The 27,267-nt window shown below is 54.0% G+C and overlaps 1 protein-coding gene across 10 annotated transcripts in view; it reads right to left on the bottom strand.

Moving 5' to 3' along the window:
- CTIF (cap binding complex dependent translation initiation factor) overlaps positions 1-27,267 on the bottom strand; it is a 284,428-nt gene that overhangs the window by 155,599 nt on the left and 101,562 nt on the right. For all 10 annotated transcript variants that reach the window (XM_041761953.1, XM_041761893.1, XM_041761927.1 and 7 more), the window contains 3 exons: positions 22,709-22,782; positions 21,458-21,562; positions 16,728-16,803 (listed from right to left, as the gene is read on the bottom strand). In XM_041761953.1, coding sequence (XP_041617887.1) covers positions 16,728-16,803; positions 21,458-21,562; positions 22,709-22,782 — 255 coding nt within the window. The remainder of the gene's footprint in view (positions 1-16,727; positions 16,804-21,457; positions 21,563-22,708; positions 22,783-27,267) is intronic.

Here is a 27,267-nt window from a genome sequence, read left to right as displayed (position 1 = left end):
CTCAGCGGACAGGACACTTCATCCCTCTACTCCCAGAGACAAACACCTGCTCCCACTGCTGTTCCCAACGAGTATGGGGAGCTCCGTGTCTTCTTTAATGTTCTCCTTTTTCCTCTGATCACTTAAATCCAACCAATCGGACTTCTGGCTCACATAGTAAATTGACCGCATGCACTAATTTCAATTTCCCCTCCCTAATTAATAAAAAAAAAAAAAACGAGGGTAAACCTACAAGAACACAGAGAATGAGAAAAGAGATTTCATCCAAGTTAGGGAAGACATGAAGTGAGACAAGCGGTGGGTAACTCAACAGAGGGGAACATAGACCAGAAGCCCGGGGAGCTCAGAGCTTCAAAAAACCAGGGACCACAGAAGGTGTGGTTCGGATGCTGGGAGAAAAGCCTGGATAGGGACTCCCCAAGTGTCTTTCCCACCCCCACAGCCATGCAATATCCTTCCATCTTCACCTCCAGGCAAAAGGGATTTTCTAGAGAAGCTCTGATCTGAGGACTCAGAGAAATGGATCAAAAGACAGGAGATTCTGTTGCAGTGAGCACACCTAGCAGCTGGATCTGGGTTTCTAAAAACTGCCCACTGGGAAGTAACTGGGTTCCATGCCAAATGGATCCTAGGGCTGGGGAGGTGGGGGTGGGAAATACTCAATAAACCTGAACAACTTCTTGTGCCAACAAGTGAGTAAGTATTCAAGGAATAACCATTCAGGGCATATACAAAAGTGATCTGAAGGGGCTCCCACTTGTCAAATCTGCAACAATTAGGCATCTCAAGTAGTCATGGGTTATAACCACTAGGAACGTAAAAATCTATAAGCCAAGACATGTAAACAAACAAACAAACAAGAGAAAGGAAAGACTTTCCTGACAGTAGTAAGTCAACTGAAATATGTAGATGGAATTAGAAAAATCACCATTTGCCAACAAACATGATGATATTTTTCAGGCAAGAATCATCAATGGATGCTAAAGATGGGGGTGGTGCAGTGGGGGCAAGTATCATCAGACGCAGCATATTAACACAGTCTCAAATATCTCCCTGCATGATGGTTATTAATTACAAAGGGGAACCTAGTAACTTCCCAGGAGTGAAGCCTACAAGTTCCCACTTGACCAGGTGGTCAATGTCATGGTCACCGAGTCAGCATCTTGTGCCTCCTGGTATCACACACTGAGGACCCCATGCCTCTTCGGTGGCATTCCTTTCAAAATTGTATACATTTAATCATGAGGAAACATTGGACAAACCCAGACTGAGAGACAGTCTACAAAATAAGTGGTCCGTCCTTCCCGAAAAATATCAAGATCGTGAAAGAACGAGGAACCTAACGAGACATGACAATTAAAAGCAATGTGTGACTTTCTACTGAGTTCTAAAGCACAAGACACAACAAAACCAACTTTTTCTTTAGCAAGGCGATTAGCAGGACAACTGGCAAAATGCGAAGGAGGTCTTTAGAGTATGTCATAGGATTCTTTCAATGTTAACATCCTGATTTTGATGATGAAACTCTGATTATGGAAGAGAATGTCTCTGTTTTTAGGAAAACGGAGGGAGGTTGTTAGGGGGAGAAGTAGCACCACATCCACAATGTGTTCTTCAAACCATCAAGACGAAAATAAGAAAATTATGTAGGGAGTACGATAAAGCAAGCAGGTGCGGAGGGGCACAGGGTTGGGTCCAGAGGGTGGCGCAGGCCTCACTCCTATTTCACGGGAAGTGGGATGATGAGGCTCAGAGGTACGGCACGATCACCTGGCCCTGGGTCAGGGCTCTGTCCTCCTTGGCCCTCTGCCCCCCCAGTTACACGGCTGAACCCCAGAGGGAAAGGCCAGGACTATTTTCCAGACACGACCTTAATGTCTGGTCTTCCCATAGTCTGTTTGGCAAGGCCTGAAATTACATTACTGTTATTATTTATAGTCCATTTAATAGTAACTTTTGATTACTGCCTTTGAGGCAGAAGTTAGTGTTTGTTGTTTTATCCCAGCCCAGCTTCCTCCCGCCACTAGGAATGCGTCAGGGTCACTGCCTGCCACCGACAGTCTCTGAGCTCTGGGACAAACTGCTTTCAACATCGGCTGCCACCCAATGTTCTGGGGTGGTAAACGTGCTCTCCATGCAGCAATGAGGTCCGAAGAGAGGAGGCCGAATGATTAGCCTGGGGCTTCCTACTCCTTTCTGGACACGCAAGCTGCCCCCTGTCTCTACCCTGGGTGGTGGCTTTGACCACCGGCAAGGGTGTAGTGTCACTGGGGGCTCTCCTGACCTTTCTACCTTTCATAGGCGGGAGGTAGTGAGCATCCCTTACCTGCTGACACCCAGGCCTGCTGGGGTCCATGGGGCATCCGTCGGGGGTACTGCTGGAGACACGAGCAGCTGCTGGAGTCCGGGGCATTGTGTCCATCTTGAATCACTCAACCCTTCGCAAACCCATGTCCTTGGTTGTCAAAGAGGGCAAGATTCTTTGTCCTTCATTGGAGCAAAATAATGATAAAGGACAAATAGACAACCAAAGATTCTGGCAGCAAATTGAAAGGGATGGGTGATGTCCACGACTCATGAAGCTATCAAGGAATTAGGAAGATAGACAACAAATCTGTACTACAAATATTAAACTTGCTAGGAGACTGGGTGTCGACTGTCCCAATGCTAGGAGAAACGATAACGATGTGATGTCAGGGAGGTGGTGTTAGCTGCACAATGTGAATGGCGACACAAACGTCTAAAATCAGTGTGTCACAAACCTCAAACTCACACAGTGTTGTATATCTTGATTAGAAAAATAAAGAAAGAAAAAAGAGTGAGAAAAGAAGAAATAATTAAGAGCCACGTGGAGAGGCCCTAAGGCACTGGTTCTCAAACTGGCACAGGCCTCAGAACCACCTACTGGGATGGTAAAATACTGATCGCCGGCCCCACCCCCAGAGTTTCCGGACCAATGAGAGAGAAGGGAGCCCCGAAAAGCTGTACCCTTAGCACATTCCCAGCTCTTCTAATGCCCCTGGTCTGAGGACCCCACTTGAGAACCACTGTCCTAAAAATTGCAAAGGCCAACGAGATGCTTTCAGCCCCTAGGATCTAGAGCGCGTGTCGTAGGGAGACCACGTGCACACCCCAACGACATGGAGGGGCAGCCCTTCCACAGGTGTATACGAAGTGCCGGCGAAATCCAGGTGAATCAACAAGGAAATGCCTATCAGGGAGGGGTGCACAGGAGGTGCCCTACAGGCAGAGTCTCTGAAGAACAAGAATATGGCAGGCAGGTAAGTGAAACCCTGAAGGACATTTAAGGCAGGACCAGTGCTGCTCATCAAGCGCCTGTTAACAAGTCACAAGGCTAAAGCCCAAGTTGGGGAGTGACAGGTGAGAGGCCTGGAAGGGGGGCAGACACCAGGAGGAAGGTCTCGGCTTTTCCCACAGGCCTTGGGAATCAGCAAAGAATTTTTAAGCAGGGCGATAAGAAGCTGGGTGAAACCTTTAGCTTTCTGGGTCTCACTTCCTTGTCTGTATAATGGGGTGATGGGCAGGTCTAGGGAGGCTTTTGCGGCTCTCACAGGCTGTGTGATTCAGTAAGGATGGGGGTGGCCGCACCCTGCCATCAGGCCCTTGCAAGGCACAGGGATTCCACAGTCACTCACACTTGCTCCGTCTGTCTGTGACCTGCCGCCTCCAGGACCCTGGGCCAGTCTGGGAAGTGGAGACTGGAGGTGTCACCCACGTCGCTAATCTGTCCCGAGCAAGGCCTCCCTCCCCCAGGCTGTGCAGAGCCCAGCAGCCTGGGATTGTGTAGCAGCTCACAATGGAAGGAAGAGGGTGTAGGAGGGAGGTCCCCGGGCTGACCCTGGTATTGTTCTTGGGCCAGAAGAAAGCTTCCTCCTGCTTGGCCATTGCAAGGCTAGAAATGACGACGTCCAGCCAGTGAGAGTCAGCGCGTCCTGGGGGGGCCACCTGCCGTCGGGTGGCCTGGGAGCCGGGGCCCATTCACAAACGCCTGCTGCAGAGCACGTAGCCCTGTCCACCCCCACCCCCTCTGCCTGCGGCCTCTGACTACTCCCAGCGAGAAGCTGGGGTAAACGAAAATAACTGGGCTTCTCCGCCCCTGAGCTCACTGCCGCCAGGAAGGGGAACGCGACCAGAAATGGCACACTGGCTAATAAAGGAATAATGGATGCTTCACACCCTTAGCAACACCTTCTTCTTCCTCTAGCCTCAGCTGCTCCTTGCACGGGCCAAGGACAGAGGAGGAAAGGTGCTGGACCAGAATGCAGCCCAGCTTAGCTAGGGCTGGCCCGAGTCACCAGGGCATCACCAAGACGGCGGGGCTGCTAAGCCAGCCATGCAATGGACGGTCGGGCTGCAGGTGGAGTGGTGCCATTCCTCTCGTGATTTGGGGCCTCTCCTAGCAGGGCTGTTGCATCATTGGTGGGTGAGTGGGTGCAGGAGGGTGGACCTGCCTCTGAGCATCGGTAGCCAGGACCCCTGTAGGTCATCCGGCCTCTCTGCTGGCCTCCTGGTCCCAAGCCCACGCCACTCTGAGCAGGGCTGGGTGGGGCAGCTCTTGTTTGTGAGATGGCCTGGGCTCAGCCGTGGCCTTGGTGAGGCAATACTCCGCCTGGCCTTGCTTGGGCCTGCCACCTGCACCCCCAGGTGTTCCTTCCCACTTGAATGCTCAAGCCCTCACACACTCAGCAAAGGGTTCTGGACACAGTGTGGCCCAAAGTAGGGCAAGGACCAGATGACCTCTCTATGGGAAGGGCAAGTCCTGTTTTTTAGGGACACTGGCTTGTCTCTAATAAAGGAACAAAACTTCCTTTGCAGGCCACTAAGGGAAGATGTTTATGGTCTAGGAATTCCCTACGGGTCCCAGGAAGAGAACACAGGATTGGTCAGGCCCGAGCCCCCGACTTCCCAAATCCTCCTCCCATCACACATTTGGCTGCTCCAGAGCATCTGACTGAGGATCTACTTGTTCAAGACCCAAGGCCTCAGGGATGTGCACTAATGGCTCTCTCTACTTAGAGAAGTGTCCCTATGGAGCTCCCAGGAGCCCCCACTCTCCACAGCCTCTACTGCTTCTGAACCATTACTCTTTTACGTCTGCAGCCCCGAATGCCGTACCTTTTCTTTCCTCTCCAGAGAATCTCCCTGGCTACCCCCAAGGCATCGTTTGAGGTCCCCCTCTTCCAGGAAGCACAAGCACAAGGAGAGGCAGGAAAGAACCAGAGAGACTCACATCTGGCCTAGAATCAAGTCCTCCAAATGTCCATGAAGTCAGGAAAGTGTATGGGGCCATGAAAGAGGGGGAAGCTCTGGGCAGGGGGTGGGGGCGGTAAGGACACAGCAGGTGTGAGGAGCAGGGGGGCACAGCTGGCCAGGCCCTGCTCTTGTCTCAGCTTAAGTCCTGCACAGGCAGACGGTTGCTCTCCAAGAGCTAGGTCTTAGAAGGCACCAGGGAAACAACATAGTCTTCACCCCTGTGCTCCCCCAATCACAGGAAGGACCCCTGGGATGCTTCCCAAGCCCGTTTCTTGCCTGTTAACCTCACTGGTTCTGGCTTTGCTTTTCCAGTTATCAATGTGCTACTTAGTAAGGCCACATCCTGTCTGGAGAGTGGTTTTTTGGTTTATAAAGAGCTGTCATTATATAACCTGGTTTGTATTCTGACCCTCAGGATGGCTCTGCAATACTGTTAGTCAAACAGCTGCATGATCCCATTTCACAGCTGAAGAAATGGAAGATGGAAGAGAATGATCTGGGGTGAACTTCACAACATTCTGCACGTGGAACTGAAGGGCTCTCAGATAAGAGAAGTTGAATGAGCTTCAGGATTTTTGCCAGCTTTTAAAAACTCTTTTGAAAAGAAATTCTCAGGGCTTTTTTTTTCTATGTATATTCTAGATCAGTGTTTGACAAACTTTTCTCTGTTAAGGGCCAGACGGTAAATATTTTAGGCTTTGCAGGCTGGAGGGTCCCCTTGTAACTCCTTGACTCTGTCTTGTGGCACAAATGCAGTCAAAGGGAGCAAACGGCTGGGGGCACCGCATGCCAATAAAACTTTATTTGCAGAAACAGGCTGGCGGGCTGGACTAGGTCTGTGGTCAGTTTGCCATCCCCGTCAAAGACCCTAGGTGTGTCCTGGATAACTGAAGCTGTTGCATAAGGGAGGCAGCGGTTCCCTGGATCCCTTGAGAGCCAAAAGACACTTGCTACCTGTTGTCTCAGCTCCTTGAGGCTGTGTGGGAACCCGCTCCAGACTTGGCCATATCCAGCTCCCTAGGAACTTCCCTAGCTGTCACCAACAAAAGCCTTCACCCCCAAAGTGGCGACTTCTTGTAAAAGGACTCACAAACAACAAAAATAAAAATAGGCTCGCCTCACAGAGCACGTTGCCCATTCCCAATGGGGCTGGCTACCTGGAGGCCTCAGACAGGAAGCCTCGGGATGAAGAACTCCTGGTATCCTCCTTTATTGTCTGTGGCACCTATTTTTGTCCTGAGGGAGGAAGCGCTGAGGAGAGTGGGGGGAGGTGGCCAGAGAGGCAGAGGGAGGGGGTCTCCTAGGTAAGCATTCCTCCCCTATAGCTGGTGCAGGATCTTGGGTCAGCTGGGATTGTGGGGGAGGGCATCAGAAACTGATTTTTTTTTTTTAAAGTAAAAACCTCATTCCTTCCTCTTTCGAAGGTGTCCATGGGGCTCCTCTCTCTTTCCATTTTTAGTGCCTTCAGCAGTAGAGGAAAAAAAAAAAGATATCCATTTTCTTGCCCTTGCTTATTAAGGAAATGACATTCACCCTTAACTTGCTGTACGTGACTGCGGTCACCTAGAATATAGAAAATGGTTTTCCAGCATTTCTTCCTCCTCCTTGACATTTCTTACAAAGGGGTGCCAGAGGAGTCGGGCTGCCTGAATTCCAACTTCCACACGCCCATTTATAAGCCACGTGACCTGGGGCAAAGTATTTGATCTCCACTCTCTCATTTGCGTTAAGGTCTCTCGAGGCCATAATAGTAGTACCTCTACTTTATGGGGCCGGGAGGTGAGCCGGAGAGGATGGTAGCCGGCCCTAGCTTTGACAGAGCTTGAGCCCCTGGGGAGGGGGCCCAGGCTCCGGACTGGGGTGCTGGGGATACGTCCCTCGGGAACCAGCGGGCTCATTGCATCATCTGTCATCTGCCACGTATTTAATGAACATGTGCATGTGCCCAGGTGGAGCTCACGCTGCAGTGGAGAATGCAGACCCAGGAATAAAGAGAGCAAACGCACGATGAGCGCTGTGGGGAAGGATCAAGGGGTGGGGGCACGCTGTGTTCCAAGGCCCAAGGCCGAGCGAGCAGGTGACATCTGGCCAGAGACAAGCCAGTGCCAGGACAATGTGCGGGGAGGCCCTGGCGAGCGGCAGTGGTGCGGCTGCCGGGCCGGGACAGTTGGCTGGTGCTCTCGGAGGGGACGGGGAGAAGCCCACGGTCGGTCCCCGGGGAAGGAGGCCGAGACCACGCTGTGCCCAGAAAGGTGCTCACGCATTATGGGGCCCAGTGAGCGGGTCAGAGCCGACCGCCCTGAGACCAACGGGGGCCAGTGTTTGGGGATGGTGACGGCCCGGGGTTCCAGGACGGCCTTGTTTTGCATGCGACTGTCCCTCAGCAGCTTGGGTTATTTTAATAACCCTTATGCCTGTGAGTTAGCATATCCTAGAAGTTTCCAGAAGTCTTAGCGACAGAGCTGGCACAGCTCTAGGGAACAATAGTCTCTCCTCCTGCGTGGAGGGCTGGGAACTGGCGGCGAACCGAACCGTGGCTCCCAGGCGGTGGGGCGGCCGCAGCTCGCCAGCCCCGGTCCAGGCGGCACAGCGCCCCCTGCTGAAGAAACAGGTGCCACCTGCGTTCTTCCAGGCGATGGGGAAGAGGGGAGGCGGAGAGGGAGGAGGCGGGGTGGGGAGGGGGGTGAGGCCGGGGAGGGGTGAAGCTGGGGTGGTGGGGGGTGAGGCCGGGGAGGGGTTGGAGGCCCGGGGAGGGGGGTGGAGGCCAGGGGGAGGAGGGTGGAGGATGGAGGGGGGTGGAGGATGGAGGAGGGTGGAGGGTGGAGGCTGGGAGAGGGGGTGGTGGGGAGAGCCCTGGTCACCACTCAGGAAAGCAGGGATTCTCATTCTGAAATCTCACTTGCCCCTCAGAGCAACAGATTGAGGCGGGAGAGACTCTCATCCTGTCCTTATATGGGGGCCCAGCAGTGGGGCATGGGGTGCTCTCCTTAGTGCCTCACCCAGGCCTTAGCGGGCCTGACCCCTCTGTGGGCCCCGGGGAAGACGCCGCCGTGGGTGCTCCGCTGCACCCCCCGGGTTCTGCAGGGCCCCTCGGTGGCAGTGGCGGCGCCCGCGTGAAGCCCCACATCCGCCTGTCCACAGTGGGGCTGGTGCTCGGCCCTGCGCCAGGCCACCCGCCTGTGGGGACTGTAGGTTACCTGCTCCTAAACCAGGTCAGGTGGCAGAGGATCACCCCGGCAACCTGGTCACCTGCACAGAAAGGTAGGAGGGAAACCGGTGGAGTCACACGGGTCCTAGCGTCCCACCCACGGCCTGGACAGCACATCCGTCTGACAGAATTCAAGAAAAATGATGGCAACATGTCCTAATGGGAAGCCTTGGGCCCGGCGCAGGATAATCCAAGACCAGGGGCCGGGTTGGGTGCGGGACACAGAAGCATCCAGGGCCGCTGGGGGGGCGGAGGCCGCCTAGGGCTGCAGCACCCTGGGGCTGTGCAGTGGTGGGAGAGCAACAGAGAGCCAGTGCACCTCAAGGGGCCCGAGCCTGGGGGTGCATCAGGGCAGTGATCTCCGGCCTATTCAATCACTCCCTTGCCCTCACCGTGGATTCAGTCAAGTTTCCTGAGGCCCGGATGATGGAGCTCCACTTTGCCCTCACACAGCCTGCCAGCACCTGTTCTCCTGCCAGGGGCAGGTGGCCGAGCTCCAGAAGGCCCCAGGCCCCACCTGGGTAGGCACCCCGTACCCCTGCAGGCTCAGGTCAGGGAACGCTGCTGCACCCCCGCACTCCCCGGGGAGGCACCTTCCTTGTCCTGGCAGCTGTAGAGACTTCAGGGTGTGTGCCTTCCTAGGAGCAGCCACGTGTTCCCAGGGGCGTGGGGGGACCCCAGAGGCAGGTCGGGCCTTCACAAGGCAGGGCACATTTTGGGCCATGTGCGTCCCTACACTCTGGGGACCACCTCCTTTACCACCCCATCCTGTCCCTTGTTCTGGCAAGGAAGGGCCTCGGCATCGGCCCGGGTGGTTTTCTTTGACATTTTGCATGTTGAGCATCACCAAGGAGGCCAGGACACCTTTGGCTGCTGGGGACTAGGGACTTGTGACTGCAAACGTCAGGCTGAGGAGCCTCCAGGGCGGTGCACTGGTGTCCCCTAGTGGGAGTTGATTGCGGTGCAGCCAGTGTCCCTGTGCGGCCTCTGAGGCGGCAGCTAACAGCCGGGAGGACTGCAGTGAGCGCATCACTGCCTCCGCAGCGGCTAGCCCCATCCCACCCGCATGCAGCTCCCAGCACAGATGCCCGAAATGCAGGCGGGGACCCCCCCCCCCCGTCCCAGGACTCCATTCTAGGACCAACTGTGCTGGTTTCAGCCTCTGCCCGGCCCCATGGCTTCACTGCCTGGAACTGTGACCAATGGGCCCCAAGTCCCTGTCACGCGCTCAGAGCCTCAGCTGCCCTCCCCCCATCAGCAGTGCCAGCTATAGCTCCCTGGATGCTGCCAAGTGTCCGTGGATGCCAAGATGTGGCTGCTGGCTATTGCCCACCCCCTCAGCGACCACTATAGGTAGGTGGACCTTGGGGACAGCCAGTATCCCCGGCATCAGCCCCTATTAACCAACTAAATCCCTTTTACGGGGAAAGAACTATACGCGGCAGACATGGGCGCCTGTCTGCCCTGTTCCCGGGGCCTTGGGAACTTGGGACTTGGCCCCAGCAGGCCCAGAAATAGGGGTCCCCGAGGATCCCACGGTGGAGATACAAGCAGGCAGAGCCATCAGGGGTAGGGTCCTCGGCTCTGACTGGAGGGGAGTTTGGCCACGAACCCGGCTGACAATATCTGACCTGCTGAGGCACTCCAACCTAGGACCACTCACTGTGCCATGTACCCTACGTGTAACTGCCAGTGAGAGAAGCCAGAGCTCTCTGGAAGTCTACAGTAGGCATTACCTCAGAGGGCCACTGGGGTCATCTGCTCCATACTCGGCCATTCATTCAAGTCCCAGAGAACAGCTTCCGGAGCAGCACATCTGCAGGCACAGGGTCCACACCTCACCCTATAGGGACTCTGACCTGGGCAAGGCTCAGGGGGGCTGGGGCAAATCACAAAGGCTCCTGGATGCTGAGGAGTCTAAACAATGGTAGGGAAAGGGTCAGGGATGGCACCCTGGAGCTCTGTGGGGTGGGGAGATGCTGCAGAGACAGAGCGGGCTGCAGCTCCAATGCTTCTCTTCCTCTGGGTTGAGGAAATGGTGGGCAGGTGGGCATTGAGCCTCAGGCCAGTCTCACCCCTCATCCTCCTGTCCTCCCTCTTCGCCTCCCAGTAGGGGAGGGAAGGCAACACGACAGTCTCCTTATCCTTGGGGGACATGTTCCGAGACCCCAGTGGGTACCTTTTAAAGCCTTGAAACCCAGATAGCACTGACGCCCCCCGCCACCCCCCCCCCCCACTCTATCTTTCTGGCATACACACTACCACAAAGTTTCATTTATAAATCAGGCACAGTAAGAGATTCATAACAACAAAAACTGCTATACTGTAATAAAAGTTATGCGAATGTGGCCTCTCTCTAAGTCTCCCTGTACTGTACTCGCCCTTCTTGAGAGGACAGGAGGTGGTAAAATGCCTGTGTGAGGCAGGACGTGAGGTGAGTGATGTGGGTGCTGGGACGTGTGCCAGACGACACAAACCTTCTGATGGTGGGTCCTGCACCTCAGTTGGCCTCAGGTAACTGAGACCAAGGGAAGTGAAACTTCAGATGCAGTTAACTACTGGTTAACCACTTAACAGCCGATGGGTTGAGTTAACTGTGGGTAACTAGAGGGGCTTCTTTCTCCTCCTCAAACTCTAACTTCTGTCGAAGACAGCGTACGAAGCTGGCTCATCTCCGCTCAGGCCCGAGACTCAGTGGGAGGGCTGGGGGTCCCTGGGCTCTGTGTGGGCTTTCCCCTCCAGTGGTCTTCGCCTGGGTGCACAGCACATCCTCAGTATATTTAGGACCACTTTAGGAGGTCACCATAGCTGCTTACCCTCCCCAGCCACCCGCGTTCAGTGGCTGAGGTGGGGAACACTGACTGTCCCACAGTGCATCAGGCAGCTTCATCTGATCAAGACTTGTTCCAACCCAAATGCCACTAACTAGGCTAGGTGACCCTGAGGACCTGAAGCTGGGCAACTCAGCCAGCCAGCCAGTCCCATCTGTGAGGGTCTCTGAAGATTGCTGGGAGAACTCAGAAAAATCATCCCAATGGGCTCTCCTAGGGGCCTCAAATTCTACCACCACAGCTGTGCTTTGGGATCAGGAAGCCTGTCAGCTCTGCCCTAATAGTACCCAGATGAAGTACTAATACTCAAGGAGAGGTGTCATGAGCATTACCAGCTAGAATGCTGGGATTCCAACTCTTATGGATGATTTTGATAAAATTGCAGAATGTTCTGTGATGCTTTAAAAAAATATAGATTCCTGGGTATGGCCCAGTGGGTGTGGTCACTAGCCCCAACAATCCCTGCCTCCTGACAGCCGTGCCTTTTTGTGGTCCCTTCTGCACACTATACCTGGTATGGCATGTGGTAGAGTGCCAGCATGTTGCTTCTGAGATTATGTTATACAAGATCGAGACTTCTATGTTGGATGCTCTCCCTCTTATTCTCTCTCTCTCTCTCAATCAGATCACTTGCTTTGGAGGAAGCCTGCTACCATGTTGGGAGGATGCTCAAGCAGTTTATGAAGAGGCCAACATGGCATCTTCTGCCAACAAGCAAGGTGGAACTGAGGGAGCCATGGGAGGGGCCATGGTGGAAGGAGGCCCTCCAGCCACAGTCTAGCCTTCAGATGGCTGCAGCCCCGGTCAGCAGCCTGACTACAACTGCAGGAGAGCCTCCCTGAGCCAGAACCCCAGCCAAGCTCTTCCTAGATTCCTGACCCTCTGAGAGTATGTGTGATGCTAAATGTTTTTTAAGCTGCTAGATGTTGAGCTATTTATTGTGCACCAGTAGATAATTCCCATGTCAGGTCAAGGGTCAGACTAGATTGCTATAGATTTCAAAGCTTCCCAGGCAGATCTGATGTGTACCATGGATTTAGGGACTTATCTGCTGGTGGTTTTCTGGGGGCAAAGCTGATTCAAAGTGGCATGTGTGCATGTGAGTGGCACGCTGAGTGGAGAGAGGTGAAGCCTCCACTGCCAGCAGCCCCTAGGAGTTTAAGGTCACATGTGGCCCCAGAGAACGGAAGTGCTTGCTGATTTATGGTTCCTGGAAGAGAGAGAAAACGTGGAATATGCAACCTGAGGGGGGCCTTGGCCTGATGATCCTCACAATGTGTTTAATAGTAGAACCATTTTCTCAAATGAAATAATTCACAGTAGGCTGACTTAGCAACACCAGCAGAGCAGTTCTGGGTAAGCCCAAGTAGGGGCCCCCATGTCTGTTTCCCCAGCCTCCCTGTTCCCCACCCCTACTAGCACTCCCAAGGCACCTCTGAAGAACCCAAGAGCTTCACAGTTTACAAACCTATGATCTAGTCCAACTGCCTCCAACTGAGGCATTTTACTGATGAGTAAACTGAAGCCCATGGAAGGGAGGTCACAGAGCACTTCTGGGGCAGAAGCCCACAGCTTGATTCTCCTGACTTCTACTGCAAACTTTCTGCACTACCTGGGATGTCACTTAGGAAAAGTGCACAGAGTGGGGTGGGGTACAGGGGAATGCTCTCTCCCACCTCCTAACCCGGCTATGGGCATCCACCACCAGAGTGGGGGAGCACCTGCCATGCACCAGGCATGGTTCTCAATGCTTCACATGAACTCAGGTATTCAATCTTCGCCAACACCCCTAGTGAAGTAGGTACTGCCATCATCTTCATTTTACATAGGAGGAAACTAAGGCAGAGCGAGGATAAGTGATTAGCCTGATTCCTTGCTTGGTCAGTATCAGGGCCACGTCTAGGGTCCGGACATGAAGCCCTTACCCCCTGAACTTTGCTGCTTCCCCCTAGGCAGGGGCCCAGCTTTCCCTGCCCTTGGAGCAGAAACGAAAGGCCCTTCACTCTGCTCTGCTCCCCAGGGAGCTGGGAGACAGATGTCAAATAGGAGAAAGTGGTCAGACCTGCTCCCTTTCTGGCCAGGATGTCCCAGGCTTCTGGCTCAATGGCCACCAAGGGGTCAACACCTTACCTAGGGCAGGGGGAAGCTGGATCTTCACCTGGATCTGGGTCTCTCAACTGTATTTTTTCTATCAACAATGAATGCTATCGGCATTTAGGAATGGAGCAATAAAATCGTAATTTCTGAGTACTTTATCCTTTCTGTATCTTTTGCACCAAAGCTAGCTTTACATTAGTGGTGATAATCTAATACAGATCCAGCTCAGAGGATATTTCAGGCACTGATACCCCATGCTTATGAGCCACACACCGTGGCTGAGAATATTGATTCTTTTTTCTCCCAAACATAGAGGAAAGTTGTAAGGACAGTAAAAGAACTTCCCTGTGCCCCTCACCCAGATTCTCTGACTGTTAATACTTACCACATTTGCTCTGCATCCCATCTAGTTTATCTAAACTTTTGAGGATGGGCTGTAGACACAAGCCCCATATCCCTCAAATACTCTAGTGTGTATTTCTCAAAAACAAGGACATTTGCCTATAAATCCATCATACAGCCCTTTGAATCAGGACACTGACACCCAGGCAACACTACCGCCCCACCCGCTGACCCCACTCATGTTCTCCAACTGCCTGACAAAGTCTTCTGGTCCAGGATCTCAGCAAAGAACACATGTGGCATTTAGCCTCTTACTTCCTTCCAGATTAACTGGAAGACTCCCCAGTCTTTTCCTGTCTTTCATATGCAAGCCATTTTAGGGAAATGGTCCTTACATTTGTTTCTTATGACCAGACTCAGGCTGTGCTTTCTTAGCAGGAAACCCCCCAGAAACGATGTTGGGTTTTCTCTATGCAGCACACCAGACAGCACATGGCGGCCACCCATCCTGTCGCTAAGGATGGTAACCTCAATCACATGGTCAAATTAGAGTCTGCCAGGTTTCTCTGCCAGAAGGTCACACTTTTCCCTTTGTAACCAGGTAAGCCTTATGTGTGCCCCAGTCTGCTGCCTGGAAGAGAATTTCCAGGGAGAGTAGTCTACGCAGAGCCAAGGGGTGTCAATGAGTTAAGAGGGCAGAGTTCAAAATTCAGGGAGTCCAAAGCAACTAGAATTTGCAAGGCAGAGCACCAGAGAGGAGAAATTCAGAAATCTGCAGATCCTCGAGTCTCTGAGCACTAATTTGTGCGTGTGTGTGAGGAAACTTCCAGGGCCAGGAGAAAGCTTCCTGAAAAGGAATGAACAGAACAACCCCTTGAGATCATGCAGGGCTAGAAATAGTCTGTGTTCCCAGTGGATGAGGTAGAAACACTTCTATTGGGAAGCAATCTCAGAAGGGTATTGACTCAGTAGTGGAGCAAAATATATCCTAGACTAGAGGACTTCTGCCTAACAAGGCTTTAAAAGCAAGCCTTGAAAACATCAAACTTTTTGAAGCCACTTAACTGTGCAGAACAATGTCCCAAATATTTAAGCGAATAGCAACAAAAATCCAGCATCCAACAATGTAAAATTCCTAATACCTGGCACCTAATCTAACATCACCAGGTGCACACAGAAAAATATGGCTGATGTCCAGGAGAGAAATCAATGAATAAAAGCAGACACTGAGGGATCCCTGGGTGGCTCAGCAGTTTAGCGCCTGCCTTTGGCCCAGGGTGTGATCTTGGGGTCCCGGGATCGAGTTCCGCGTCGGACTCCTGGCATGGAGCCTGCTTCTCCCTCTGCCTGTGTCTCTGCCTCTCTCTCTCTCTCTCTCTCTCGTTCTATGTCTATCATGAATAAAAAAATAAAATCTTATATAAAAAAAAGCAGACACTGAAATGACATAGATGACAGAATTAGTACAGAAGAACCTTAACACAGGTATTATAAATATATTCCAGATGCTCAAGAAGATTGAGGAAAGCATAGGCATAAAGAAGAGAAAAATGGAAGAGAGAGGAAAAAAGATCCAAACTAAACTTTTAGACATGAACAGTAACACATCCGAAATGCAAACTACACTGGACGGGATTAATGGTAGGCTAGACTTTGCAAGAAAAGACTAGTGAGCCTGAAGACATAGCAATGGAAACTATCCAAAATGGAGCATGGAGCACACTTTAAAGAACAAAGACTTAAAAAAAAAAAAAAAAGGCAGAGTTTGGTGAGCCATGGGAAAATATGAAGATAAACAGAAGACATAATTAGAATCCCAGTGGGTGGAGTAGGGGGTGGTGGTGGCAATGGCTGAAATTTTTCCAAATTTGATGAAAACCATAAATGTACAGATCCAAGAAACTCAATAAACCCCAAATGGAGGAAACAAAGAAATACCAGCCCAAGGTGTATCCTCTTCAGATTGCTGAGGCCTTGACTTACATTGGCTTGTCTCTCATTAATGGGCCTGAGAGGGATGCCTGGGTAGCCCGGCGGTTTAGCGCCGCCTTCAGCCCAGGGTGTGATCCTGGAGTCCTGGGATCGAGTCCCACATTGGGCTCCCTGCATGGAGCCTACGTCTCCCTCTGCCTCTGTCTCTGCCTCTCTCTCTGTGTCTCTCAGGAATAAATAAGATCTTAAAAAAAAATGGGCCCAAGACATGAAAACTGCACCCACAAAATGGGAAAAGCACAAAAAAAGGGAGCAGGAAGCGAATGGATGCAGTTGATGTGGCATGAGGTTCAGGAGAGAAGGAAAGGCTGACATGGTGACTGGTGGCAGGTCTCACTGGCAGGGCAGGGCTCAGCCATCTGGGAGACTGGCTCTTACTCTGCTGCCGCAGGCCCCAACCCAGATGCAGCTAGATTCCTGCTGTTTCTGCCTGATAACCAGCACCAGAAGCATCTAGAGATGCAGATTTGCTGTCTCTTTGCTGAGTGGCTCCTGTGGTCCCAGAGCCTGGCTCAATTCAAGGAAAGAAGCCCAATCGATGGCAAAATCAGCAAGCACAGCAGATACCTGGAGACGGGCAGGATTAACTCCACTTCTCAAAAGCCTAAAAATAGCCCTGACCACATTGGAAATCCCAGCAGTCCCACTGGAACACACAGCAGGACACTGCACCTGCAGAGATTACAGGTCAAGGGATAAAGAAACTTCCAAGTACTTGGAGTTGCCAGAGAATGGCCCCATTTCAATTCTGGGGGATGTCAGGCCTGCCACCAATGCCCACAGCATAGTTGAGAGTGGGCTGTCGCACGCATCACAGTGGGACACCCTGGACCTCAGCAGGTGCCCAGTCCTGCCCACCTACCACTGCGGTAAATCCAGCTACACCTTGTCTGAGTAACAGGCCAAAGGAGTGTGTATGCACTGCCCAGGCAGAGGATCAGGATCCGGCTGGAGGTGGTTGGAGACTGTGCTCCTGCACCTACCTGCCAGGCTGGGAGGACCTTCTCGATGTCATTCAGGTTGATCCCATCCCCATCTTCTAGCTTCCCCTTTCCACACCTGCACCAGAAAAGATAGAAAGGCACTGAAAAGTTGGCATGTTCGTGTGTCTTATCCCAGCCCAGCAAGCAGGGAGAGCAGGGACAGTGAGGAGACCACATGGCCCTGCCTCCTCAAGGCCTCCAGGATCAGTCTGTCCCACCCAGAAGGAACAGCCCCAGAGACGCGTGCCCTCCTTCCCCCGCCTGGCAACACAGGCCCTGCCTTGAGAATGAAGGATGTAGTGCAGGTGGGAATGCTAGGACCAGTCCAGGTGCAGGGAGCACTAGGGTTACATCCAGCCACCAGGGAAGTAACAAGGGACCCGAGCTCCCCTTGACCCTTCCAGGCAAAGACACTAAGCTCCTTGCTGTAGAATACCCCCAAAACTGTCACAGCTCCTTCAAAGGCCCATCACCTAACGCAGTAGATGAAAGAGACAATGACCAGGCAACTTTCTTGAGGTCGCACAGGCCCACCACAGGGATTTCTCCTTCCATGGCTTGCCTCTGGGCCAGTCCAGCAAGCCCATTGGGATGCTGGTGCTGTCTTCATGCCCTATATGGGCAGGCCTATGCTCAGGCCACAGATGCCGACCTCAGCTGTCAATCAAGCACCCCTGTCTTCTGCATGTTAGAGCTGCAGACTCTGGAACCAGACTGCCGGGCTGGAACCCCAGCTGCAGCCCTTACTAACTGGGTGACCCTAGGCAAGTCACTTAACTTCTCTGGACCTCAGTTTCCCCATTTGTAAAATGGGGATCATTAGTGGTATCTAAGGTGGCAGGAGGATTAAGTCAGTTATTGAAGTGCTTAGAACCAGGCCCGGCACATGTGCACCCCCCCCATACACACCCTTATTTACATACCATATTTAATGGTAAGCGTATTGTTATAGTAAATATGGGCAATAATGACATCAAGTTATAATAAGATAAATAATATGGTAAGTATATTATTACCACTAGGGCTACTGCTCCTAATACTGTTTATAGCTGTATTGCTACTATTACTGTTTTTGCTACTATTTTCCTGCTACTGCTATGGCTGCTGCTGGAGGAAGAACACAGGCACAGAGACTCATTAAGTCAGGGCGCCTGGGTGGCTCAGCGGTGGAGCGTCTGCCTTCGGATCAGGTCGTGACCCCAGGGTCCAGGATGGAGTCCCACGTCAGGGTCCCCGCATGGAGCCTGCTTCTCCCTCTGCCTGTGTCTCTGCCTCTCTCTTTGTCTCTCATGAATAAATAAATAAAATCTTTAAAAAAAGAGAGAGAGCCTAGACTCTGGAGCCGCCCCGGCCCATGCAGGTTACTCATTTCTGTGCTTCCTAGTTCTCGTCATCTGCCAAGGGAAGATAATAATGCTCCTCCCTCCTTAGGTTTGGTGAGTTTTAAATAATATGAGGCGAGCACTTGGAACAGTGCCCAGGATGGATTAGTTAGTGACCACTGCTCAGTGTTATCATTAGGGACCCTGGCACATTGAGGGCCACTTGGCATGAGGGCTGTAGCATTTTCCAGCTGCAGAATTAACGCAACTCTGAAATTCCAGAGCATTTATTGGTTCAGTATTTGCAGGGCATCTCTTGTGTTTTTGGCCCTGTCCACCTCCCTGGGAATCATGGAAAATAAACCCAGCCTAGTTCCCACCCTCCACCACTCACAGCTCTTGGGAAGCAAATCCTCATCTAAGGGCAGTGAGCAATAATCACTGTCAGGGGGTGGGGAAGCATGTGACAGATGTTACGAAAGCCTTCCAGGTGGAGGGGCCGCAGTGGCTGCAAACCCCAGCAGGGCTGGGGTGGGCAGAAGAGGGTAGGAGGCCGCGTCCTTGCCCCTGGCTGACAAGTGCTCTAGTGTGGGCTCCGGCCAGGGCTGGGCCCCAGCATAAACCATGCATAGACCGGGCAGCACAGGAACCGAGAGGAATGCTGCCCAGAGGCATCCAGAGGGTCTGAGGCAGAGGGAGGGAGGTGGGTCATGAGCTGGTCAAGCGGAGAACTTGGGGGAATGTGTCCAGGGCAGAGGGCAGCAGGGCAATGGCCTGAAGCTAAGCCCGAGTCTGTGGCCATGGACCTCAAGGAGCCTGCCCGGCGGAGGGGGTGGGGGAGGCGAGGGTGGTCAGGGGGCAAGATGGTGCTAGAAGGCCAAGGTGGGAGGGGAGTAAGGAAGGTGTGATGGGCACGCCCCCTCCACCCCCACCCCAGTCTTGTGATATGCTGGGCTGCCTGCAGATAAGGAGACAAAGAAAGGTCTAGAAACATCCAACTATCTTTGAAGTGCAGGCTGGTTGGTGAAGGTACCAGAGGCTCACATCTGGATCATCCGCAGGGGCAGCGGGAGGGGAGGAAGCTGGGGACCCGGCTGATTGGGATGGCTGACACCCTGTCCCCGGGTCATGTACCCCACAGAGGGACTCCTGGCCGCCCTGAGCTCTAAGCACATGCTAGACAGCAGCCCGGCCCAGCCTGGGCACAGCCTCCCGTCCACCCCTCAGCAGCCTACAGGGGCGTGGGGGGCTGTGTCCAGGGACGGTGCTGTCCCCCCAGACCCACCCGGCTGGGGTTGGCAGCTGCCTGGAGGGCCCACAGGTTGGGAGGGCAGAAGGTTGCCACAGACCGGCTGAGTCACTGCTGCTGCCAGGGTTTCCACGGCAACCGCCTTCTCTGATTTCTGTCCCTCCATGGCAACATGGACTGCGGGGCGCCTTGGCAACCACGGGGGACCCTGCTTCCGAGGGACATGCTGGGCGGCTGGGCTCCAAGGGCGACACAGCCTCTGCCTTGCCCACAGGTGGCCACTGGACTGGCACCCGGGATCTGCCAGGAACAGGGATGCTGGGTCCTGCCCCTGCTCTACCTCAATCTAATAGGGTGCCTCCATGCAGGCTGGCTCCCTTCCCTAAGCAAAACACGACTGGGGAGTTCTGATGGAACCCACACAGGCCAGACAGTGGGGAAAGGAGCCGTGCTGAGAGGCTGGGGGCCCTGGGAGAGTATGAGCCAAGTGATGCACTGCCTCTCCCTAGAAAAATTCACACAAGCAGATGATTTTGCATGAAAGTTGAAGGGGTTAAGCTGATCCACAGGTGCTCCGGTGTGTGGATGGCTTGAAAAGGCCTTACATCATGGCTCTTCTACTTGGGCAAGCTAGTTGGCCTCTCGCAGATGCATTTCTCTCATCCTTGAACTACAGACCAGAACATCTCCCTTCCTGGGCTGGTGATCATTTCACTACCACTGTGTGTGTGTGTGTGTGTGTGTGTGTGTGTGTGTGACAGGGTGGGCAGAGTGGGGTGGGCAGCAGGTGAGATGCAGCGATGTTTAATGGCGGGGGCGGGGGGGGGGCACACGACAAGTGAAAGCCATCAGCATAATAAAAAAAAAAGAAGCACAATAAGTGTCAGCAAAAGACGTGCAAAAATTGCAAGCCCTGTACATTGCTGGTGGGAATTCAAATTATTCAGCCCCTGCGGAAAATAGTTGGGCAGTTCCTCAAAAATCTAAAATGTGGAATTACCATGTATGGCACTGTGATTTATACAAGATATATCTGGTCTTTGTCCCCAGTCTTGGTGCAGAACTCCTAAATTCCTTGGAATTTCCTAAGCCATGACAGAGATCAAGGGGTCTGTTTTTATGTTAATGAGGCAACTTTTGCAAAAACACCTAAGGAACCTGAGGGAGGGGGCTACTTGACAGGGGACCCCACTGTGGGATTGAAGGGTTAGAACTTCCCAGAGACAGCCAGCCTCATATCTGCACCCTGCCCTGCTCCCCTTTCCCATGAAGGGAGCCCCAGTGAGGTGCAAAAGGAAGAAGCCAGAGGAAGGAAGACTCAATGTCCCCAGGACTCTTAGCAATCCTGCTCCAGGGGCCACACGCGTGCTGGGAACCCGGAGTCTGTGTTGGGTGTGGGCGGAAGCACCCCGGTCCTGGCCCCTCGCTAGTGCATCCCAGCCTGCAGGCTCTCGCCTCATCTTCCAGACCCCTACCTGGACCACAGCCGTCATTCTCACCAGCTGTGGGCCATCTGGATTCCACAATCACAGCCTCTCTCTGTCAGAGGATGCTGACCCCCACTCGGGACACACCAGCCCTGCCTGGACTCAGTCCGGGTTTATAAAACAGAGAAGGGAAAAAAAAAAAAACCACCCAAACCCCATCTGTCTCAAACCCCTGTGTCGGCCACCCTGCTGTCCTGAGGTCAGCTCAGGCCCGGACACATTGTGAAGAGAAGAAGGCAATGCCGATATGTGAAAAAAGCAGAGGAGGAGACAGCCCGACACTACACTGGCAGTTCTCCAGGTGGGGACCTGGGACCAACAGCACTGGCACCCCAGGGAACTTTTCAGGAATGCACGTTCTCAGGCCCCACCCCAGACCTCCTGATTCAGAGTTCAGGGCGCTGCTCCAGGTGTTTCGACAAGTCTCCAAGCGGCCCTGACCAGATGTGGGGAGACCCATGGCACCAGATGGCGGCCAGGCAGGGCCGTGGCCGGTGGTTGGGAGGAGGAGCCGGTCCTGGAGGAGGCCAGTGAGCCTGCCTGCGGTTCTCGGTGGAGCGCCTCTCTGGGCAGCAGCCCCTGGGCGTCCTCGGCCAGGGCCAGGCCGCTCTGGACGCCGGGTCAGCGGTAAGCCCGCCCACCCCCAGGCAAGAGCCCCTGGTCACCCCTTACCCTTCCCGGTCGATGTGCGGCAGGGGCTGCTTGGGCGTGTGTCTCAGCTTGCGGTGGAACTGGGTGAAGTCCAGCTTTTCGGGCTGCAGGTCCCAGGTGGCACCACTAGAGGGTGAGAAAAGACGAGGAAGTGAGGTGAGGGCGCTGCCAACCGGGGACACGGGGAGGCACCGAAGCCAAGGGCAGGGTCCACAGAGAGCCCCCGCTTGGAAAGCAGCTCCGCGCTCCCAGCCAAGGGGGTGAGAGGCTGCTGCGAGGCCCTCACCTCTCCTCAACGCAGCTGCCCAATAATGCGTGTCCCTAAACACGTGTGCTGGTTTGTTGCCTCCTCTACGGTGGTCCCCCTAAAACACGGCAGCCTGCTTTCACCCCCGCATTCGAGGACGGCTGCAGGAGAAGGAGGCCCGAAGCCTGCCAGTGAAGCTTCTGAGAGCCGCCCCAAATGGCGGCAAGGCAGCTCTGAGGGAGATGCGGCCAGTCAGCGGGACAGGAGGCCGGTGCCACCAGTCCCGGTCCCGGGAGACCAGCGCGCTTCCCTCCCTGAGCCAGCGCTGCGGCCGGAGCACACCCGGTGTCAGCCAGCTCCAAGGCCGGGGCCAGCACAGCTAAGGGCCACTGCCATCCGGAGCCCAGAGCCATCACTCCCCAGGGGAGTGAACACACGGTCGGCCCCGTTAGCAGACCTGTCGGGGGCACCAGCCCCACACACTGACGTGACCCTGGCCACTACCTCTCCTTCCACCCCGGCCCATCAGGAACCTCCTAGAGTACGAACCGCTGACAACCCCTCCTTCCTCCAGAGCTCTCCTCTGCAGGCACCCCCCCCCCCCCCCCCCCCCGCAATGCCTATGACCCCAGGCTGGGGGGAGGAGCCACAGTCACTGACTGGCCACCACATGCCCTTCTCTGCTCTTCCAACCACCAGGCCACCCTCTACCTTCCCACCCTCTCCCCTGGGGCCGGACTGTTAGCACCTGGTTTCTCTTCCCCCTCAATCCTCTCTCAGACTCCTCTTCCTTGTCTTACTCTCTCTCCCTTGGATGCTCCCCCCTCATTTCCCTGCCTTCAATCTTCTCCTCTCTCTCTCATCTCCTTCCTCAGCAGCCTCATCCCTTCTACTTCACCCCCTTTTTGTTTTTCTCCACTTCCTGACCAGCGAATGCTCCACATTTACTCAATTTCCAAAGACCCCGCAGGGCTTCTGTAAGGACAAGACAGCCAGAGGCATACGCCACACACAAGAGGGATTACCTGAAGGAATCAAAGGTGTTGGCAGCCCAGATATCCGTGCCCAGCATGTCCAGAGAGTTGTCTTTGCTGCCATTCTGGAAAAGACGGGAAATGAAAGGGTGGCATTATTTGCTTGGTCCGGGCACTGAGGACAAGCAGGCAAAGGCTCATTCCCAGAGAGCGCTGCAGAGGCCTCCAGTCTCTCCCCTCGGTTGGTTATTCTGGGCAGCCTGTAGGCTGGAGAAAGCTGCTGGAGTGAGCAACCTGGCTAGGGCACCCAGTGAGAGTCACAAGGACCCCTGGCCTCTCCCCGGGCACGGACCCTCACTTGGGTGGCGTCTGACAACTGTGCAGTCAGGTGGAGAAATAGCCTGAGTCTCTGCTGCCCCCAGCCCTGTCCTCAAAGCTACCACACTAGTGAGCTGTTGCCACCACCACCAGCCCGACGGCAGCGGCCTCTTCCCGGCACAGAGGCAGGCCCGCATCGAGGGGCTGACTTCCTCTGGAGTTGGGCCCCCACTTCCCCACACCAGGCAGCACTGAAAAGCCCCTACTGACCATGGCTATACTAGTGATTAAATTCTCTAAGTCAACCTCTCCAGTCCTCGTCCTCCAACATTCCCTACATGATGTATCTCATAGGCAGAAAGCACTTTATTCCATCCAGTTTCTAGAATTTGGCTTCTCTGCCCTTTGGCTGCTGATCCCCCCATGTTCTCCAGCGACTTGCCTTGGCTCCTGACGCCATCCATCCCTCGTGACCCCTGGGGTCCACCTTCATCATCACACCCTTTAAAAACCATGCTTCTGCCTCCAGTACAGCTGGGCATAAGTGCATATGCCTTATGGCCCAGAAGTCACGCCCAGGTATAGACACGACCGAAATGTGCAGAGATGTTCACCAATGGTGTGAAGCCCAGAGGCACAGGGCAGTACTCCTCACGCTAGGGCCGCACTGGCAACCACTGAAATGCTTTACCAGCAGAGCAGACACATAAATTGTGGCCTATTCACGTACTGGAATAGTACACCGCAGGGGAATGAACAAATTAAAACAACGTATAACAGTGTAAGCAAATCCCCCAAACACAAAGTAGAACCAAGAACCCAGGCCTGAAGAAGTACCGACTCTATGATTCAACTTATATAAAGCTCAGGGGGTCCCCGGGGGGGCTCCATCAGTGAAGCATCTGCCTTCGGCTCAGGTCATGATCTCAGGGTCCTGGGATTGAGTCCCGCACCAGGCACCCTGCTCAGCAGGGTCTGCTTCTCCTACCCCTCCTCCCTGCTCATGTTCTCTCTCTCTCTCTCAAATAAATAAATAAAATCTTTTAAAAATTTACATAAAGTTAAGGAACAGGCAACTAATTAATCTATAAAGAAAGAATCCAGATAGCACCTGGAAGGGGGGCCCTGGGGGGCTGGTAATGTTGTTTCTTGAGCTGGGTGTGGGTTACATAAATGTGTTCAGCTTATGAAAACCCGCTGAGCTGTGCAGGGGGACATGTGCACCTCCCCAGGGGCCAGCCCGTGAACGGTCCCACCTGCTATCTTCCTTGGTGGCCGCCCACCTGCAGCCCACAGCCCACATCACCCTAGAGCCTACTGAACAAAGAAGCCCCAGGGGACTAGAAACGAACCCGAACCAGGCTCAACGAGCCCATCCCTGCCTCTCCCACTGACCAGACACCAGCTCTTTAACAAAGAAGCCTTGTGATCTGGGGGCTGCGTTTGGTTAGAGTCGCTTCATTTTGGTCCCAGTGGTCAGAGCTGGGCGGCACGCGCCGCTCCCTCACTGCAGCATTCCCAGCTGGCCCGGCTCATGGCCCGCATGTGGAACAACCTTGTTTCCAGGGACACGGAGCAGTTTGCGGGTGCGTTTCAGCCTTCAATCAGTCGGAGGGACAGGGAGCACAGCGACTGGTAGATAGGAGGAGTGGTTCAGCCTCCCGGCCGGGGGGGGGGGGCAGGGGGAGCAAGTGCTTGGACTCTCACCAACACTGGCAAGAGAGCAGTAAATGGGGATGGTGCGTGACCTCATTGATGAAATTGGGACTGGCCCCTCCCTGTGGCACGACCAGCCCGAAGCCCCAGGTTCTAAGTGACAAGCTCTCTCCTCCCACTGTCCCCTGAGAGCTCCCACAATCCTCTTGAGAGTCACCCCCACTGACTTGGGGCCGTAAGCCTCTCCATACGGGGCCACGCGGTGGCTCTGTGCACCTGCGGGCTTCCTACCCACACCTGCCCAGGCTGCATCCCTGAGCCCTTCCATTACGGACAGTGTCCTCCTGACCCCACACTGCACCTCCCCTGCCCCCCCGCAGGTGGACCCCACCCTGCAGGGCTTGGCTCCTCCACCCACGTGGCTGACGTGTGGCAGCACAGTCCAGCCATGGCAGTTCCCACTCCGATCTCCTGGTAGGGACCCCTCTTCCTGCACCAGATGGGACACCCTGGCTGGCAGGCATCTCCCTGGGTCCCCCAGGGCTCTTTGCTTACTGCCTAGGAGGCGTCTGCAGAACTTCAGTAAATGTTCACTGTCTTCTTCCAGCTTGTGTTTTCCTCTTGCCATGATGACCTTGCCTCGTGACCTCAGTGACTCCGGACATGAGATTCCTTTTATTCACGTAAGGCAGTCTCTGAGAGATGGGCTTCTTCCGGCTGGCATGCACGCTGCCACCAGCCCTCTCCCACCAGGGGCAGACATCACTAACCCACTAGGGCCTGATTTACAGGCCTCGAATCAGCTGGCTGCTCATGTTCCAGTTCACCCCCTTTGTCCCTTCTTGCACTGCCTCATCGTCCCCCCACCCCCCAAGTCCTGGGACCTGGCTTGCTTCAAATGCAGCTTTGAAATTGCATAAGGCCAGAAGGACTCTTATCAGCCCCCACGAGGAGACAGTCCCCAGGCCTCCTGAGATGTGAGCTGGCCCGTTCACCACACCCTTCCCCCACCTCAAATGTAATCGCCCGTGAACATTTCACAATTCTTTTTTTTTTTTTTTTTAAAGTACGCTGCAGGTCCAACGTGGGGCTTGAACTCATAGCCCTGAGATCAAGAGTCGTGAGCTCTCTTAATTGAGCCAGCCAGGCGCCCCCACAGGTAGTAGGATGTCTCGAATGCAAAGGTCAAAGAACAATAACAACAAAATCAAATAAATAAATCCTGCTTCTGAAGCACATGTCCAAGACCTCGCCCAGAGTGCAGTTCACTATCCTGCAGGGTAGCAGCACCAAGTCCCTTTCCCTGAACCCTGACCCTTTAAAAGCCCAACTGACTCTGGCACTTATAAACTCAGCTTAAGGGGGCCACTGCTTGTCATTGTTCCTTTCTAAGAATGTTAAATTGTGGGGCGCCTAAGTAGCTCAGCTGGTTCAACATCCGACTTGAGGTTTTAGCTTGGGTCATGATGTCGGGGTCATGAGATGGAGCCCCACATCGGGCTTCATGCTCAGTGGGGAGTCTTCTGGAGACTCCCTCTCTCCCTCTCTCCCTCCCTCTGCCCTTCCCTCAACCCACACACTCTCACTCTCTCTCTCTCTCAAATAAATAAAAAAGTTAAATCTTCCAGTAAGTTTTTTTTTCGCCAAACTGTTTTCCTGGGATAAAATGCACGTAACATAAAATTTACTGTCTTCATTTTCACGCATACAGTTCAGCAGTGTTAAGTCCGTTCTCACTGTCATGCAGCCCTTGTCACCGTCCATCTTCAGAACCCTTCTCACCCTCTAAAACGGAAACGGTAGATGCCACCCCCACTAACTCCCTGTCTCACCTCCCTCACCCCCCACACCCGGCCCCCAGCCCCTACCTTCCTACTTTCTGGCTCCATGACTGGCACCACTCTGAGCATCTCACACAAGTGGAATCATTGCCTTTTGGTGCTTCACTGACTTTACTTAGCACAATGTCCTTGAGGTTCATGCACGAGCCCCAGGAGCGGGTAGGCCCCTTGATGACAGCTGCCTTCTCTTCTTGTGCCTCTTCTTGTCCTCTTCCTGGCCAAGCTGGGCTCACAGTAGGCCCGCCTCCAATGCCTGCACCTCCATCAAGCGGATTCTAGCCTGTACATGGGGGATGGGCAACCCTGCTGCTCTCGTCATGTCTGAAAGACTGAGTCATGGAAGAGGATGTCAAGAGCCATTTGCCAACCCAGGATTCTGGGCCACTGGAGAGCGAGGAACGTGGGCAGGAGAGAAAATGCCCATGACAAAGGGATGGGAAGGTCACGGCCAAGAGAAGAATAACATGGACGGCAGGCCTGGAGCTGCGCCACTCAGTGGCCCTGGAGGAGATGATGGCACTGAGCAAGCAGGAGGACCCTCGGGTGCCAGGGGCTGCGGGCTGGCGGTTGGGCCTGTCCATGTTGAACGGAGCAGGAAGGTAAGCCCATTAACAGGTGAGGGGGCAAGGCTGGAGAAGCTCCCAGTGAAAGTCTTGGTCACAGGGGATGACCGACATATGGTGGCTCTACTCGCCACAGTAACTGGCATAGAACAAGGATCGGACACTTCCTCAGCGCGTTGCAGTGGAAGGTGACAGGCATGCAATCACCGCATGCAGCCGTTTCTCAACAGGC

Source organism: Vulpes lagopus, chromosome 1 (genome assembly GCF_018345385.1).
Source record: "Vulpes lagopus strain Blue_001 chromosome 1, ASM1834538v1, whole genome shotgun sequence".
In the NCBI taxonomy this organism is placed as follows: Eukaryota; Metazoa; Chordata; class Mammalia; order Carnivora; family Canidae; genus Vulpes; species Vulpes lagopus.
The sequence above is the reverse complement of the archived record's forward strand: the minus strand, read 5'-3'. Positions and strand labels throughout refer to the sequence as shown.